Below are 16,064 nucleotides of genomic sequence, written 5' to 3'. Positions count from 1 at the left end.
TAAGTGAAAAAACTAGGTTCCACGCAGCAATGAACCTTTTTTTTGGTAAAGTTTAAAGAATTGAAATAACAATAAATGGAATATCTGTAGGTGTAATGGAAATATCTATTTAAAAAAAGCAAGAAAATGTAGAATCTCAGATACAAGGTGATGGCTATGTTGCAGGGGGCGGGCAGCACCATGGGTAGACGTATGTAAGCGTCATGGTTCTAGCTTTTGTTTTGGTGGTTTCATGGGTGCTTATTACATTATTTAAGATAATTAACTAAATAACAGCAGGTTATAATAATGAGATTATGGGTGGAATAATAATGAGATTATGTCATGAAAGAAACACTATGATTAATATAATTTTGTGCACTGAGAGCTAAAGAGAGCGATATAGATATATGTCTGTGTGTGTGTATATATATATATAGAGAGAGAGAGACCAAGACAGAGAGACAGAGAGATTGAGAAGAATCTCTGAAATACACAAATGCAAACACCATATAGTAGAGAAAGGTTGACCTGTTTTCTACTCTGAAAGTCCTAACCCACCTAATTGCGAAGCAGCAGCCTGGGTTTTGACTCCTACATCGGTTCTAATCTCACTGGGCCATGCAGCTCTTGTGCAGTTGATGACCAGGATTGTACCAGCTTTTTGCTTAAAGATGATTTAAGACCAACATCTCCTTTTTTCACAATATGACTACCACATGCACCCTTTTAAATATTTGTATTTTTGCTATGTTCGTATCATGCTATGTTGTTAGATTTTTGCTAATTAGCTTCATCGTAACTAGCATCTTCGACCTACCTCTCCCTTACTGTCTGTTTTACTTCTACGTCAAGTCACCAAACTTATTTTAATGAGATTTTTTCCTTGTCAACAATTAAGGAGAGGACCATTAAAGTCAAACATATTTCATTTAATGCTTCTAAACATTTATTGACTTATAAAAGTGGTAGTTTTAAGATTAAGTGGAATTCTGCTCAACTCCCAGATTTTCATTCCACATTTGAAAGCATTAGATGTGCATATATTGTCTGCTTGGCAGCATGTAATGTGCCATGGACATATTTAGCGTGCTGGAGGATAAAGGTCGCAATGGCCCCTGGCAGAGGCTCTAACAGGTCTGCATGCCCCATTCTAGCCACCAGGAGGAAGAAAGAGTTCTGCTGCAGGCACCTGTTGAGAGTTTAACTAAGAAAGTAACAAATAAATGGGTCTTTTCCTCCCCTTCTCTATGTTTTTAATTTTAGGAATAAATAATACATTTACATGGTTCAAAGTCAAAAACTCATGCCAGAGAAAAAAACTCAATGAGAAGTCTCCTTTCCAGCCCTTTCTCCAAGCCAGTCAATTTCCACCCCTGGAATATCAAATGACACAGATTTTCTAATATCTTTCCATGGACATTCTATGCATAAATAAGCAAACACATATATACACACATATACACTTTATCAGTTTTATAAATGAAAATGTTTTACAACTTGCTTTTGTCATGTAACAATATATCTTAAACATACTTCTATATCAATATATAAAGTGTTCACAATCTTTTTTTAGGGATGAATAATTCCCACTGTGTACATGCTTCATAATTTAATCACTTTACTATCATATATTTTTACCATATTTTGTTATTATAAAAAAGAGAGGAGGAATAATCTTGTAAATCCATCATTTCTTGATTGAATATAGGTAAGATAAATTCTTAGATTAAAATTTATGGGTTAAATGTTATGTACATTTGTAATTATGATAGCTAGTTCTAAATCGCCCTTTATAGAGGTAGGACCAATTTTACCCTTTTAAAAGGAATTTATGAGACCATCTATTTCCCAAAACCTTCACCAACACAGTTTTGCATTAGAATTTTTATTTTATCAAAGTTTATAAGTAAAAAATATCTGAGTTTTACTTTGCACTTTCTTATTCTAAATAAAGATAAGCATGTCTTAGTGTATTTAACAGTCGCTGGTATTTCCCTTGTTGTCAACAGTCAATTCATATCCTTGAATGTTTTTATTGGATATTTTCTTATTGGTTTGTAGAATTTCCTTATGTACTACAGAAACTTGTCTTTACTTGCGTTATGAGCTGCCAAAGTTTTTCCCAGGTTATCATTTATCTTTTTTTCTTGCTTGTACTAAGTTTTTTCTTTTATTGCCACACAATTTATTTTATTTTATGTAGCTGAAATTACCAATCCATACCTCTATAGCTTTCAGTTCATATAACATGCACAAAATACTTTCTCAGATCTAAGACTATACAAAAATTCTCATGATTATTTTTAACATCACTGTGTTTCTTGTGTTGATATTTACATCTTTTATTCATTAAAGATTTACCTTAGTCTAAGATGTGATGTATGGATCCAAATTTATTTTTTTCAAATGATACCCAGTCATCCCAACATCATTCACTGCATACTCTATCTTTTCTCCCATTCATTTAAATGTTCTATGTTTGCGTTCTTTTACTGGAATTTCTATTATGTTCCATTGGGCTGTCTGTTTACATCTAGTAGCATAGTAATTTACATATTTTAGCTTTTTTTTTTTAAAGATTGGCACCTGAGCTAACTATTGCCGCTCCTTTTTTTTTTCCTGCTTTTTCTCCCCAACTCCCCCCAGTACATAGTTGTATATTTTAGTTGCGGTCCTTCTAGTTGCGGCATGTGGGAGGCCGCCTCAGCATGGCCTGACGAGCGGTGCCATGTTGGTGCCCAGGATCCGAACCAGTGAAACCTTGGGCTGCAGAAGCGGAGCACCTGAACTTAACCACTTGGCCATGGGGCCGTCCCCTAAAGCTATTTCTTAGACTTCTGCTATTGACTACCTTCTATGAATAAAGACAGAATTAGCTCAGTTCCACTTATCGCTACTCTTGTTCTCCTAGACCTGAGATTTCAATTCTGAAGTCACGGTAAATGAATTATTTTAGCACAGTGGCACAGAATAAATTTTCATTTTAATGAACAGAAAATAGAGTAAAAATCCATTGACTGAGTATCTAATACATCAGCCACGAGTGGCAGTAGAACATACTGGGAAAGGTAAGCGGGAAAGGTTAAGTTTTTCAAGAATTAGCCCTTGTGGGCTAACTTTCCAAAATGCTCCACGGAAACCAGCTACATCTGAATGCTTAAATTGGTCAACCAGATAAAGGGTCGAGGGGTGGATCTGGGCTGGAGCAGTGAACTGTCAGGTCGTGCATCCACAATCACAAGGCTTGGACCCCTGAACCCTGATGACACAAAGGGAAGATTCCTCCATTCATGTAGGCTGAGGTGAAGAAACAGGACTGGAGGTCAAGTTTCCACATTTTTGCAGCCAATGTAAATATCAGAGGAGAGACACCATGCTTTTCCCAAACATGCAAACTCCATAGCCAGTACCAGGATCACTAAACTAGGTCTAGTTTTGGTCTTTATAGATCGCAGGGCGCTGCCACATGATGCAATGAGCAAAGAAAGAACCCTTCTACTGCTGCCGTCTCCACGAGTTTCCCACTGTGAACGCAGGCCAGGGGCTGAGGCGTGTGCTGCCGAATCATCCACGTTTGTTTGCTCAACAGCTCTGGCTAAGAGTGAGAGGTCTGGAGGAATCTCAGGTTGGAATCCTGGCTCTGCTGTTTCCTACCATATAACCTCAAGAAAGTTACTAAGCCTCACTGTGCCTCCAGTTTGTTTATCTGCAAAGCAGGTTAATGATACTAGTCAACCTCACTGCATTGTGTAACGATTTAATAAGAAAACCTATGTAAAGTGGCTTAAGGATTGTCTAGGATATATTAAGTGCTCCATAAATATTAGCATTTATTATTATGCTCTTTTGGAGCATACAATCTGCTGGCAGAGTCAAACAAGAAAAATAACTAAAGTACAATGTAAAAAATGCTATGATAGAGGAATAACATTTTTGTTATGGGAGCAGAAAGTAGATTTGGGTTTAGCAGCCTGGGCTTTCTTATTTAAGGGAGAGTGAATTTAGGTTTTAACTACAATGTTGTAAATTTCTTCTAAAAAGGATTTAAAAGACAATAGTTCTGTGGTTTTCAAATTGATGACCTAAAAAGTTTTATCTGTTTCCAATATTACAATCCCCTTTCTTGAATCTCAATTTTAATACGTAGTTTTCCTTTTGGGAAATAGTTAATGAATTTAATTATTATTTATTTTAAAGTTAATACACTTTTGGTAATATGAGTAAAAGCAAGCACTTTTCAGTTTAGTATAGTTTATTTTCCATGGTTTATCAAAGCAGAGTTGGACAGCAGCTAAAGATACTGTGCCAACAAGTTTCATGAGCATAAATAAATATATTTGTTGTCACAAGTCTCAAGCAACTAAATGCTTTGGTAATGGAACAAAGCTGAAGACTCTTCAGAATAAATTGCAAACAACTATTTCACATATAAAGAGCCATTGAAGGGAAACTTTCCAATACAATGATGCTATTTTCTTGCCTGCTATTTAAGCCAGGAAAGATTAACTAGCTCAAGGAATGTTAAGGAAGGTATAGTCTGGAAGGTGGGATCATGTGAGGACAGCTGGCACCCACCTGAGCTTCATCCACAGGGACTGAAATTCAAAATAACATATTTTATTATAAAAAGGAAAAATGCTGGACAGTCTCCTGATATACTATTTCATATTATATTGATGTGGTTCTGCTTCCCTTCTTCATTTAAATTAACCAGATATTTAGATGAAGGAATCTTTGAATAGAGTAAGTGACTGAAACAACCTTACCTTTGGATGTGAAGAAATAGTTTACTCCACCAAAGAATCATTTTGCCCACGGTATGACAGAATTTGGAAAAGATTTGTAGCCAAACTGGTCCAGGAGAAATAGGACATGACATCAGTAGGTATCAGAGGTTTTATTGAATCTGGGACGCTAACTTAGCGACAGGGGAAAATAACTGATTCTCCTTTAGACATACACACACACACACACACACACACAGAAACAAATGCTCCTTTGTGCTTTGGGCTCAGATGGATAGCTTGGACAGGATTCTACATTTGAACACGAGAAAGAAAAAAATCCCATAAGAGACTCCACCTGATCAATGATACAAAACAAAACAAGCCTCAATGAGAGAGATTGAGTCATATGTTTCAAACATTAAATTAGGAGGTGAATGTCGCCCCCACCATTTTTCGTTCATTTTAGTATAAACTATACATGTTCAAATTTAAATTTTCAGCAGAACAAGCCTTTCAGGATAAGATTTTTGTTAGGAAGACATCCCAAAGAACAAGCAGAAGACAGTTTTTTCTTTTAAATAGAGAACGAAGGTCCCTGACCTGAGAAGTATTACCTGCAGATGACCAAAGACGGACAATGACACAAAGATCTAATTTAATGTTTATGCTCTTGGTCTTTGAATGGCAGCCAGAGGAAAATAAGATTATTAAGAAAATGAAAAACAGTCAGATGAAGGAAAAATTCCCATGATGAAGATCACTGGCCTCTTTCCAAATACAATTTTAGCTCTGGCCTCATATTTTACCTCCTTTTTGGACATTTAATCCAAGTCAAAGAAATTAACTTACTATACACCCTACTTCCAGTTAATCAACACATATTTTTAAGGAGCCTACAATATATCAGGAACAGTTCCACGCTCTGGGATACAGTAATAACAAGACAGAGTTTTTGTCCTCAAGGATCTTACTCAAGTGTTGGAGTAAGATGGTCAACAAACAAATACACACCAAAAAAGATCAATAACACAATTCTTAAAAGTTAATAAGCTAACATTGCAGTTTCTTGTTCATGCTACCACCATTTTCCCATTCACCCAGGGCGAAAATGTTGGAGTTACTTTCCTTATTTCTGAACAGACCTAGTAACTTAAAGACTGAAAAAGATTTCTTTAGAGAACTTCATTACTGTATGAACAGGAATATATATACTATAATAAAAATAGAAAGGGCATCATTTTAAAATAAATCTTCCAACACTATTATTTTCTATATTTACATTGCAATCCACATAAAAAACTAAAATATCTTACCTTTGACAGTTGGTCAAAAGTAACTGCTATGGATGTATTTTTATTTAGAGTAGATACTAACTTTAAATTTATGTCAACATTTTTACATTGACACTGTATAAACTATACATAAACTCACTATAATTTAAAATCTGTCACTGAGTGCAGCAACAGTTTGGTCTTTTCAGATACATTTTGCTACCAATTACATTAAATGATTTTATATAAGGAAATACCACTTGATCTTTTACATAAAAGAACAATATTACCCAAAGAAAGTCAATAATAGTCACTTATAAGACGTCTAAATAAATATGACATACACAAAGTAAAGGCTTCATAAAACCTTTAGTGTCCAAATTCTAATCACCACTTCTTCCAATCTTACTATTCCCCACCAATCCCAACTACTAAATCACATAATTCTTTCTGGGCAATGGTTAAATGGATTTGGCTGCCTGGGCAGGAACTAAGGAAAGAGAGGACTGGATTCAGGGCCCTGGGTAGTGCCTACATGACTTCAAGAGCCCCCTTTCCTAAAGAACATAGACAAGTGTGAATAAAGAGTTGCACTGTGCTTCTCCCAACTCTGTCCTGGCTCTATATGTTGTTTTGATGAAATGTGAGGTAGAAAAGGCTCATTTTATTTTCAACTAAGAAATACATTGTTTGATAACTAATGGAAATGTTACAACCACTTTAATCAGTCAGTGGCTGTGCCTTCTCACCTATAATCAAGCACTGTCTTTGTTCCTAAGTCCACCACCCTTGGATCTAGTTTGGACATTATTCCGGAAGTAAAAAGTGAAGGAGAGTGACAAAGGGTTGAGCAGTAGAATCAACCCAAAAAAAGCACGGAGGGAAAATACAAAAAGAAGTAAGGATATAGCAGCACAATTCACACTTTCTGGAGATCCCTGACTCTTTGGTCCAATTCCAGTGTTAACTCAGATAATTTTTCCCATCTTCCAAGTACCTTTCTTAACATTTCCAATATAGTCAGACTTTTGCTATAAACATTGTATTTAAATAGCATAAACTACTTGGACATTCTTGCTGTTTCATAGAGAATGTATTTGGTCTTTAAAATAATTAACCACATTTTATTACCTTCTCTTTTGGGGTAGTATGAAATTAAGTTGTAATAATAATGTGAAATGTATAAAATTATGAAGATTAATTTGGAGCCGACAAACGGAGGCCAAACAGAAAATACAGGAGCCTACATGTCCCATGGGTTCCTGGTATTACGATTTCAGGTATTGAAACAACAGCATGCGCACCCACACTCTACCTCCTGTCTAATCAAATAGTTCACATTCCTGTTTGTCTTCTGTAATTAAACTCGAGATTTTGCCTTTTCCCATTTTTTCTTCTACAGAGAATGACACAACTTTTCATAACCAAGAAACCCAAAACACTGCCTTTTGGAAAGGGAAAGAACGAAAGACTTAATTATATACACCAGAAGATGATTTTAGTTACTGAAGGCAAATGGGTCTAGATGAACTTGTGGTAATTTTTTTAACAGGAAGCAACTATAATATATGTTAGGTACTTTAGACCACTGAACTCAGAAAATGCTCCCAGTTAAGATCATGGTAGGCATAAGGAATAAGTTCAGATTTACCGAATTTCTCATATATGTTTTTCCACCTCAGATAATCTGGGCTGGCAAAAACAAACCTCTACAATAAATGTTTTTAAACTTTGAGTAAATGGAATGCTTATGACACAAAAATGAGAATAGGTATACTCTATTGTCTTTAGAAAACTATCTTAGTTGAAATAAACTGATTTAAGTAATAACTGAAAAGATAAACACTATAATACTACTAGAAGCATCAAAATAATTCTAAATATCTATGTTCATTAAAGCTAGACACACTTAGAAGCTTCTTAGATTTCATAATAATGATAAAGCTTTTGATCACAGATAAATATAACAAGTGAATTTATTCTATTTGAAGAATGCTGATAGAAACTTACATTTCAACAGTATAATCCAAAACTCATATTCCAGAAATTCATTAGGTTTTTTTTTTTTATATCTTTATTTGAGTAAGCTATTCTTTCACAGAATGCCTATTGCGGTAAGTTCAAAATTCTCCCTGAATCAATTATGCTTGTTTTTTAATTTGGTGGCTAGTCAAGCAACAATATTTAATACAACAATTAAAATATTTATTTTATCATATATGTCATGGTGCGAACTTCTAACACATCGTTTTACACATGACACTGTATTTCACTTGGATATCTCTTTACTCAACTTTAGTTTTGATATAATTTCTTAAGCGAAATGGAAAACTATTAAAGAAAAATATAAATGGCTGGATTATTCTCATTTTCACTACAACATAGAAACTGATATAACAAATCAGATGCAAAATGCTCATTGGCTCTTTCCAAATCAAGCCCGTTAAATACACAAACCAACACAAAACTACTTTAAAGTTATACCTACATTTCATATTAAAATAAAGAATTATAATTGAGTAATATTTTTTAAAACTCAAAATGAAGTCATGTTTTTCTTGGATCCAAAGTCAACAATTAGACATGTCCATCAAAGTAGAGACACTCACCTTCACATTTCTGAGTAGTTTCACTCTGCTTGTGACCAGCAGGGCATTTGCATTCAAAAGAGCCCACTGTATTGACACAGTTTCCTCCCTGGCATATCCCAGGAATAGCCTGGCATTCATCAACATCTGCAAGAAGAAAGTATTTTGAATATAGATACCATTAATTTTTTTTTTTAAACAGATTGGCACCTGAGTTAACAACTGTTGCCAAACTGCTTTCTTTTTTTTTTTCTGCTTTATCTCCCCCAACCACCCCCCGTACATAGTTGTATATCTTAGTTTCAGGTCCTTCTAGTTGTGAGTGGATACCATTAATTTTCAGAATATCTATATATGTTTCTTTAATGTATAGGAGAAATTCAGTTCTCAAGAGAATGGTGTTTGAGGAGTCAAGACCCCATTGTATGCATATATTTTAGTTTACGTAAATGGTATGTTATAGATGTCATTTTGTTTCTTGATTTTTTTTCTTTTGGAATTTGGTTTTTAAAATTCATCTGTGTCGTTATGTGAAGAACCAGTCTCTTGCTTTGATTCGCTGCTTCTTAGTGTGTTCACTCTCTTGGTGATGGGTACCTAGTTTACCTCCAACTTCTCACCAGTGAATGATATAATGAACGTCCCTACTATGTTTCTTTATGGAGTTGAGTGACTATAAACTCTGAAGACTCAAAAAGACCCTTTTTCCCTTTGCTGTAGACCCAGAGAAGAATTATTAGATCACAGGGTATACATACACCTAATATGAATAAACAGTGCCCAGTGAATGCTTCAGTGAGTGCTTCAGAATGCCTGTAGCAGTCTTCACACCAGCCAGCTACACGGCTACGAGTAGACCACACACCTCTACTGTTCATGAGGATTCTTTCTCATGTTTTCTCTCCCCTCCTAACACATGAAATAACTATCCAATATCCTCAATTTCTTTGGCCTCATAATCATAAAGGGATATTAACTATTAATTTTAGTTTCCACTTCTCTAATTATTAATTACTATTCTTGTTAGCTCTTAGAGTTCCTCATCTGAAAGTTACCTATTTATATCCTCTAAACATTGTTATATTGAGGTTGATTTCTTATTCTAAATTTAAAAACTTTTCTGTTTTAGATATGACAATTATTTCCCCACCCTTTAAGCTGTCTATTAATTTCATCTGTTTAGGAACAGAAAGCCTTAATATTGATAAAATGAAATTCAAGAAAGTGTAATAAAATTTTTAGACAAATAAAAGCTGAGAGTCTACGAGAAATGTTAAAGGAAGTTCTTTAGGAAAAATAAAAATGAGATGGAAATTATGGTCTACACAAAAAATGAAAAGCATTAGAAATAGTAAACATGTTGATAATTATAAAAGACATTTTTCTTATTTTTTAATAAACTTAAAGATAATTGTAGAAAATGACAACAAAACAATAATAATAATAATAATATATTTTGGATGTTACAACATACATCGAAGTAAAAAGTATAACCACAACAGCATGGAGGATTGTAGGAGGACATGGAAGAATGTTATTTCAAAATTATTACAATATAGGTGAAGTGGCACACCATTATTTGAAAACAGACTGTAGTAAGTTAAATATGTAAAGACAAACACTAAAATATAAACAAAGAAGTAGAGCTAATAATCCAATTGTGGAGATAAATGGAATACTAAAATACACTCCATCTAGTAGAGGCAGGCAAAGAAAAAAAGAGGAATGAAGAATACGTGCAACAAACAGACAAGAAATAGTAAGATATAGATTTAAACCCAATAATATTGGTAATTATATGAAATGTAAATGGTGTAAACAATCCAATTAAAAAGACTAAGATCGACATATAAGATTAAAAAAAAGGAAGACCCAAATTTATATTGTCTACAAGAAACTCACTTTGAGAGAGAGAGCTTAAAAACTAAAAGGTTGAAAAAGATATATCATGTACTCATTAATCAAAAGAAAGCTAGAGTGGCTTTGTTAATATTATACAAAGTGTTCATCAGAACAAGAAATATTACCATAGATAAAGATGGATATTTCATAATGACAAAGGGGTCAATTCATTAAGAGGGCATGATAATGTTAAATATGTATGCACTGATTATAAAACATTAAACACCTGGAAGAAAAAGTGACACAACTAAAAAAGAATTAGACAAATCCACAATTATAGCTGAAAATTTCTATATTTCTTTCTTAGTGACTAATACAACAAGTAGACTGAAAATCAGCAAGGATATGTAGGATATGTAAGACTTGAACAATACTTTCAACCAACTTGTCCTAATTGACATTTATAGAACACCGCCTTTAGCAGGATACACATTCTTTTCAAGCGTGCACGGAATATTTACCAAGACATACTATCTTCTGAGGCCATGTAAAAAGACTCCTTACATATAAAAGGATTAATGTTATTGAAAGTCTGTTCTCTAAACGCAACTGAGTTAATCTAGAAATTAATAATAGGAAACATTTGGAACATACCCAAATATTTGGAATTTAAACAATATACTTGGAAATAATCCACAGGTCAAAGAAGAAATCACATGGAAAATTAGAACATATTTTTTTTTAAAGTTTCTATTTTTTCCTTTTTCTCCCCAAAGCTCCCCGGTACATAGTTGTATATTTGTTTTTTAGTTGTGAGTCCTTCCAGTTGTGGCATGTGGGACACCACCCCAGCATGGCCAAATGAGCCATGCCACGTCTGCGCCCAGGATCCGAAGCAGCGAAATCCCGGGCGCGGAAGCGGAGGAGCAGGTGACCTCAACCACTCAGCCAAAGGGCCGGCCCCCTAGAACATATTTTAAATTAAATGAAAGCAGAACATACAAAAGTCTGTGGGATGCAGCTAAAGTGGTGCATAGAGGTAAATGCTTATATTACAAAAAGGTCTAAAACTGGTAATCTAAGTTTCCATATTAAGAATTTTAAAAAAGAAGAGCAACAGAAGCTTGCTTCTCAAACAGAAGCAAGAAAGTAATAATATGAAACAGAATAACTGTCAAACAATAGAGATAATCAATGAGTACAAAACCTGGCTCTCTGGAAACAGAAGTAAAATTAATAGATTTCTGGCAAGATTGATCAAGAAAAAGAAGAGAAATAAGAAATGAATGATTAATATAAGGAATAAGAGTGGGCACATCTCTACAAATGTTATAGAGTTAGTTCAAAGGATCAAAGGAAATACTATGAACAACTTTATGGTACTAAATTCAACAATTAAAACAAAATGTACAAATTCCTTGAAAGACACAAATACCAAGGCTCAGCCAAAAACAAACAGATAATATGAATAGACCTACATCTATTCAAGTAATTTAATTCATACTTTAAAATCTTTGCACAGAGAAAACTTCAGGCCTAGGTAGCTTTACTGTTGAATTCTTTCAAACATTTAAAGAAGAAAGAACACAGCTGTACACAAATTCTTACAGAAAAGAGAAGAGGGGACATTTTATGGGCTACCATCACCCTGACACCAAAGCTAGACAAAGACATTATGAGAAGGAAAACAACAGAATAATATCTTTTTGGAATAGATGCACAAGAATTTTTAACCAGTCAATCTCAGCAATATATAAAAAAGTTAATACATCATGACCAAGTGGGGTTTATTCCAGGAATTTAAGGTTATTTCAAGATTCAAAGATCAATCAATAGAATTCGTCATATTAACAGATCAAGGAAGAGAAAATTTATAATCATCTCATAAATGAGGAAAAATAAAGTGACAAAATTCAACACTCATTCATGATTTTAAAAGTCTGAGTAAACCAGGAATACAAGAGAACTTCCTCAGTTTGATAAACGGCCTGTCCAAAAAGGTTACAGCTAACATGTGTATGGTGCAGTATACTATAGGGGGATTGGGAAAAATCCTTTGATTTAGAGTTTTTGAATCTGTCATTTTATATCTATGTAAATTTGCCTTAATTTCTCTCTCTGTAAAAGCTAATCTCTAACTCAGGAGATTGTTAAAATAAATAAATACTGTATATAAAAATAAATGTAATATATAAGCTTATGTAAATTTGTCATCTATTCAAATTGACAGGGTTAACATAGATTTATTAATACTCTATTTTTAATTACAAAATAATATATGCTTATTGTAATAGACATTAAAGATACAGAAAAATAAAAAATTAATGAGATAACCATTGATATAAGTTAGCGTGTGTTCTTTTAGACTGCTATTCGCACAATTCAGAGGGGTGGTGTGTTTAACAAAAGTAAGATTATATACTACATGTTGCTGCTTTTTCTCATTGAAAAAGATTTTGTGGATACATCTCTAGTACATACTGATTTACTCTATTATTTTTTGGTAAGCCCACAAGTTTGGTGTATCTCACTGTGTAAATTAGAGAAATTAAGCCTATAAAAGAGCTTAGCATCCTTATAATTTCTTCCTTGCTTTAGCTATCTGTCTGTAAAACTAATTACAATAATCTGAAGTATTTTAATAAAGTAGATTTCATTGTCTTATTAAAGGATAGCTGATTCAAACAAAAAGCAAGTAGAATAAAATATATGGCAAGAAGTTTATATATGAACAGTTTAATTCAGAACATTTCAAACCACATCATTTTTTAAATGTACTACGTTTCCACCCTCATTAGAGTGTAGTATAAAACATCTCTAGAAATCTCTTTTCCTGGCAGATAAATCAGAGAAAGAATATCATGATATAAGGTGAAAAATGAAGCCAAACCTATAAATCCCTTAATACTATACATAAAATCTTTGACTACATATTTAATAGGTTCAGTAATTTTTCAAAGGAAAATGCAATTTGACATTACAGGGTTTATTTTGTAATTGCCTAAAAGATATTTTCCTAGAAGGAAATATAAAACTTTCATTTTTGAAGTATTCTAGAGTACACAGCTATACAGAATTAATTTTTTTAGGTAAATCATGATAATCATTAAAATAAAAAACGAAATTTTAAAGAAATCTTATAAATCAGTTTGAACCTACAAACATATATATGTGTTCTCTATAAAAACAAAAAAGCAAGCCTAAGACTTTCAAACTATGAAGGAGTTTCTACATCTTCAAAGTGCCAGCATAAGCAGCTACTAACGTCTGATGAGTTTTCCACTGCCCAGATTACACAACTGTGTTTCTGTTCATCCCTTCAATTCAGGCACAAACTTACTATTTCTTTAAATGTTGAATTACCTCCAATCACGTTAAGGATTTTATGAATAAAATTAAAGCTTTTGAAACTTACACCTTATATAATCACTTCAGTCCATGTCTATTAAGGTTATAAATAATGTAAAAAAGTCATAGTAATTCTAGTTTATGAACTCATTGATTCTCCACTTCTCCAAACAAACTTGCCCTAAAAGATTAAACTTATTTTATTATATACATTAGTATTAGATGGTATATTATTTTTAGTTCATGTTCAAATGTAGAAAAATATGTGCAGTGGTATAGGCATATAAAAATGGTTCATTTAATTTATATCTGTGGGAACTAAGGACCAACTCCTATTACTGTATTTAATAGTGTGTGTGCTTTAACTTTGCTTGTCACCATCGTAAATCCACTTTTAAAATGTAAGTTCTTATTTCTACATTCCATAGATATTCATACATAGTACTTGTATTTCTACAAAAATGAATGCCAACCTCTAAGTACAGCAATTGAAGAACAGATCTGTCTCCAGATGGAATCTGAGAAATACAGGGTATCTTAGAAACTATTTAATACGGTTTGATTCAGCCAAAATACCTATTTACACGTGATACACAAAATTCAAATGCTGAATAAATGATCATCACAAAAGCCAATATTGGTAACTTGCTACCGCAGGACTCTGAACTTGTAATATTAAGAACAGAGTGTGGTTCTATCTCAATTTTCCTTATCTCAATGAAGGTCATCATCATTTATCCCATCGTCAAGGTCGGAAACCTAGGAGATAAACTTGGCATTTCCCTCTCACTTGTCTCACGTCATTCCATCAGTAACAAGTGCGTACTTCCCACATAGATCTCAACTCTTCCCTCTGCCTCTACTCTGGTCTCAGCCTCCATCATACACTGCCCGTACCATTGCAGGCATCTTTTAACTGGTTTCTTTGCTTCTACTCTGCCCTCCCTATACTTGATTCTCTACAGAGCAACTAAAATAACTTTATTTAAATATAAGTCAAGTAAAGGATAGGTTATTACCTCAGAAGTTTGCAGACACTGCCACACTGTTTTCTGGTCTATGAGTTGTTCTAAAGAAGTTTGAGACCAGTTGGGATGGGTCTCTTTAAAAAAAAAATCCTTGCTTATTCTGCCTTATTACGCCTATGGGATTCTCTCTATCTTCTCTGTTTATTGAGTTTTGTGCCTTCCAATCTGCAGATTGAAGACCTTATTTTAGAAAATTTTTCTATTTTATCTTTAAGTATTTTTTTTAGTTTCCTTCATCAGCTTTCTTTAGTCTGATTTTACTACACATTAGCTTCTTTATAATAATTGTTTGTTTATTCTCTGACATTTTTGGTCAATTTGTAATTTCCTAGAGCTTAACCTCTGTCACTGAATTTTTTTCAGTTTTATATATGTTTGTATGTCTATATGTATGTATGTATTATTTGCCTTTCATTAGGTAAAGTTCTAAATCCTTCTCCAATTTCTTTCTTGAGTACCACAATTCACTTTTTTTTATCTCCGATTGTCTTTAGTGAACTCTTATAACTCTCTTTTGAGAATCTTTTAAAAGAAGAACCATATTGTTTTTTCATTTCCTTGAGATAAGAGAGATAGAAACTTTGTATTCATTTTCCTCTTTGAAGCATATTCATCCATGTTTTCCTTATGTTCTTATTCTCTTTTTTTCCACTTTTTATATGTAGTCCTTTTGTCTTTATTACTCATCTTTAAATAGGGCCATTTCCTGCCAAAGCAAGAGTGGAGAGAGCCAAGAGGAAATGGTTTGGTTTGAAAACTTCTGTAGGGAATACTGCCTTAAACAGCTTCTCATTAAACTCTCTCCCACTTTTTTTTTGCCCTGGATATTAATTTCAACTTTCAGGTGGTGTGGCTCCCGCTTTCTGCCCTTTAAGATACAGACTCTAAGATGCTCACTAGCACTCCCTCCTCCCTCTTTTTCCTTCCCTCTCCTTTACCTCAAGGAGTGTCTCTGTGCTGGAAGGCTGGGTAGAGGATACTAGACATGGCTTGCCTCCAAAGCTTCTCCACCTGCTATCCCTCTGTTACTCGGAGGGTCTGCAGCAGATTTATCTCTTACAGGGACATTCTCGTCCTCTCCCACAGAACATCCACAGCCACTAAATAGCCTTTCAGGATGCTGATACTCACAGTAAATTCCCCCGTCCAACGACTTCCCAACACCTGCATGTGTTCATCACTACTTTTAATTGAGGGTTGTACAGTTTTATTTTAGAACACCTTATTCTCTATTACTCATTTTCTTGTTAGCGTTTGTTGAGTTAGAAGAAAGGGACA

The 16,064-nt window shown here is 33.8% G+C and overlaps 1 protein-coding gene across 1 annotated transcript in view; it reads right to left on the bottom strand.

Annotated features, from left to right (window-relative positions):
* Window positions 1–16,064, bottom strand: part of FBN2 (fibrillin 2) — a 235,461-nt gene that overhangs the window by 146,139 nt on the left and 73,258 nt on the right. Inside the window, exon 7 of the mRNA XM_014859514.3 lies at window positions 8,590–8,715. Coding sequence (XP_014715000.2) covers window positions 8,590–8,715 — 126 coding nt within the window. The remainder of the gene's footprint in view (window positions 1–8,589; window positions 8,716–16,064) is intronic.

Source organism: Equus asinus, chromosome 9 (genome assembly GCF_041296235.1).
Source record: "Equus asinus isolate D_3611 breed Donkey chromosome 9, EquAss-T2T_v2, whole genome shotgun sequence".
NCBI classification, from domain to species: Eukaryota; Metazoa; Chordata; class Mammalia; order Perissodactyla; family Equidae; genus Equus; species Equus asinus.
This window is presented reverse-complemented; position numbering and strand designations above follow the sequence as displayed.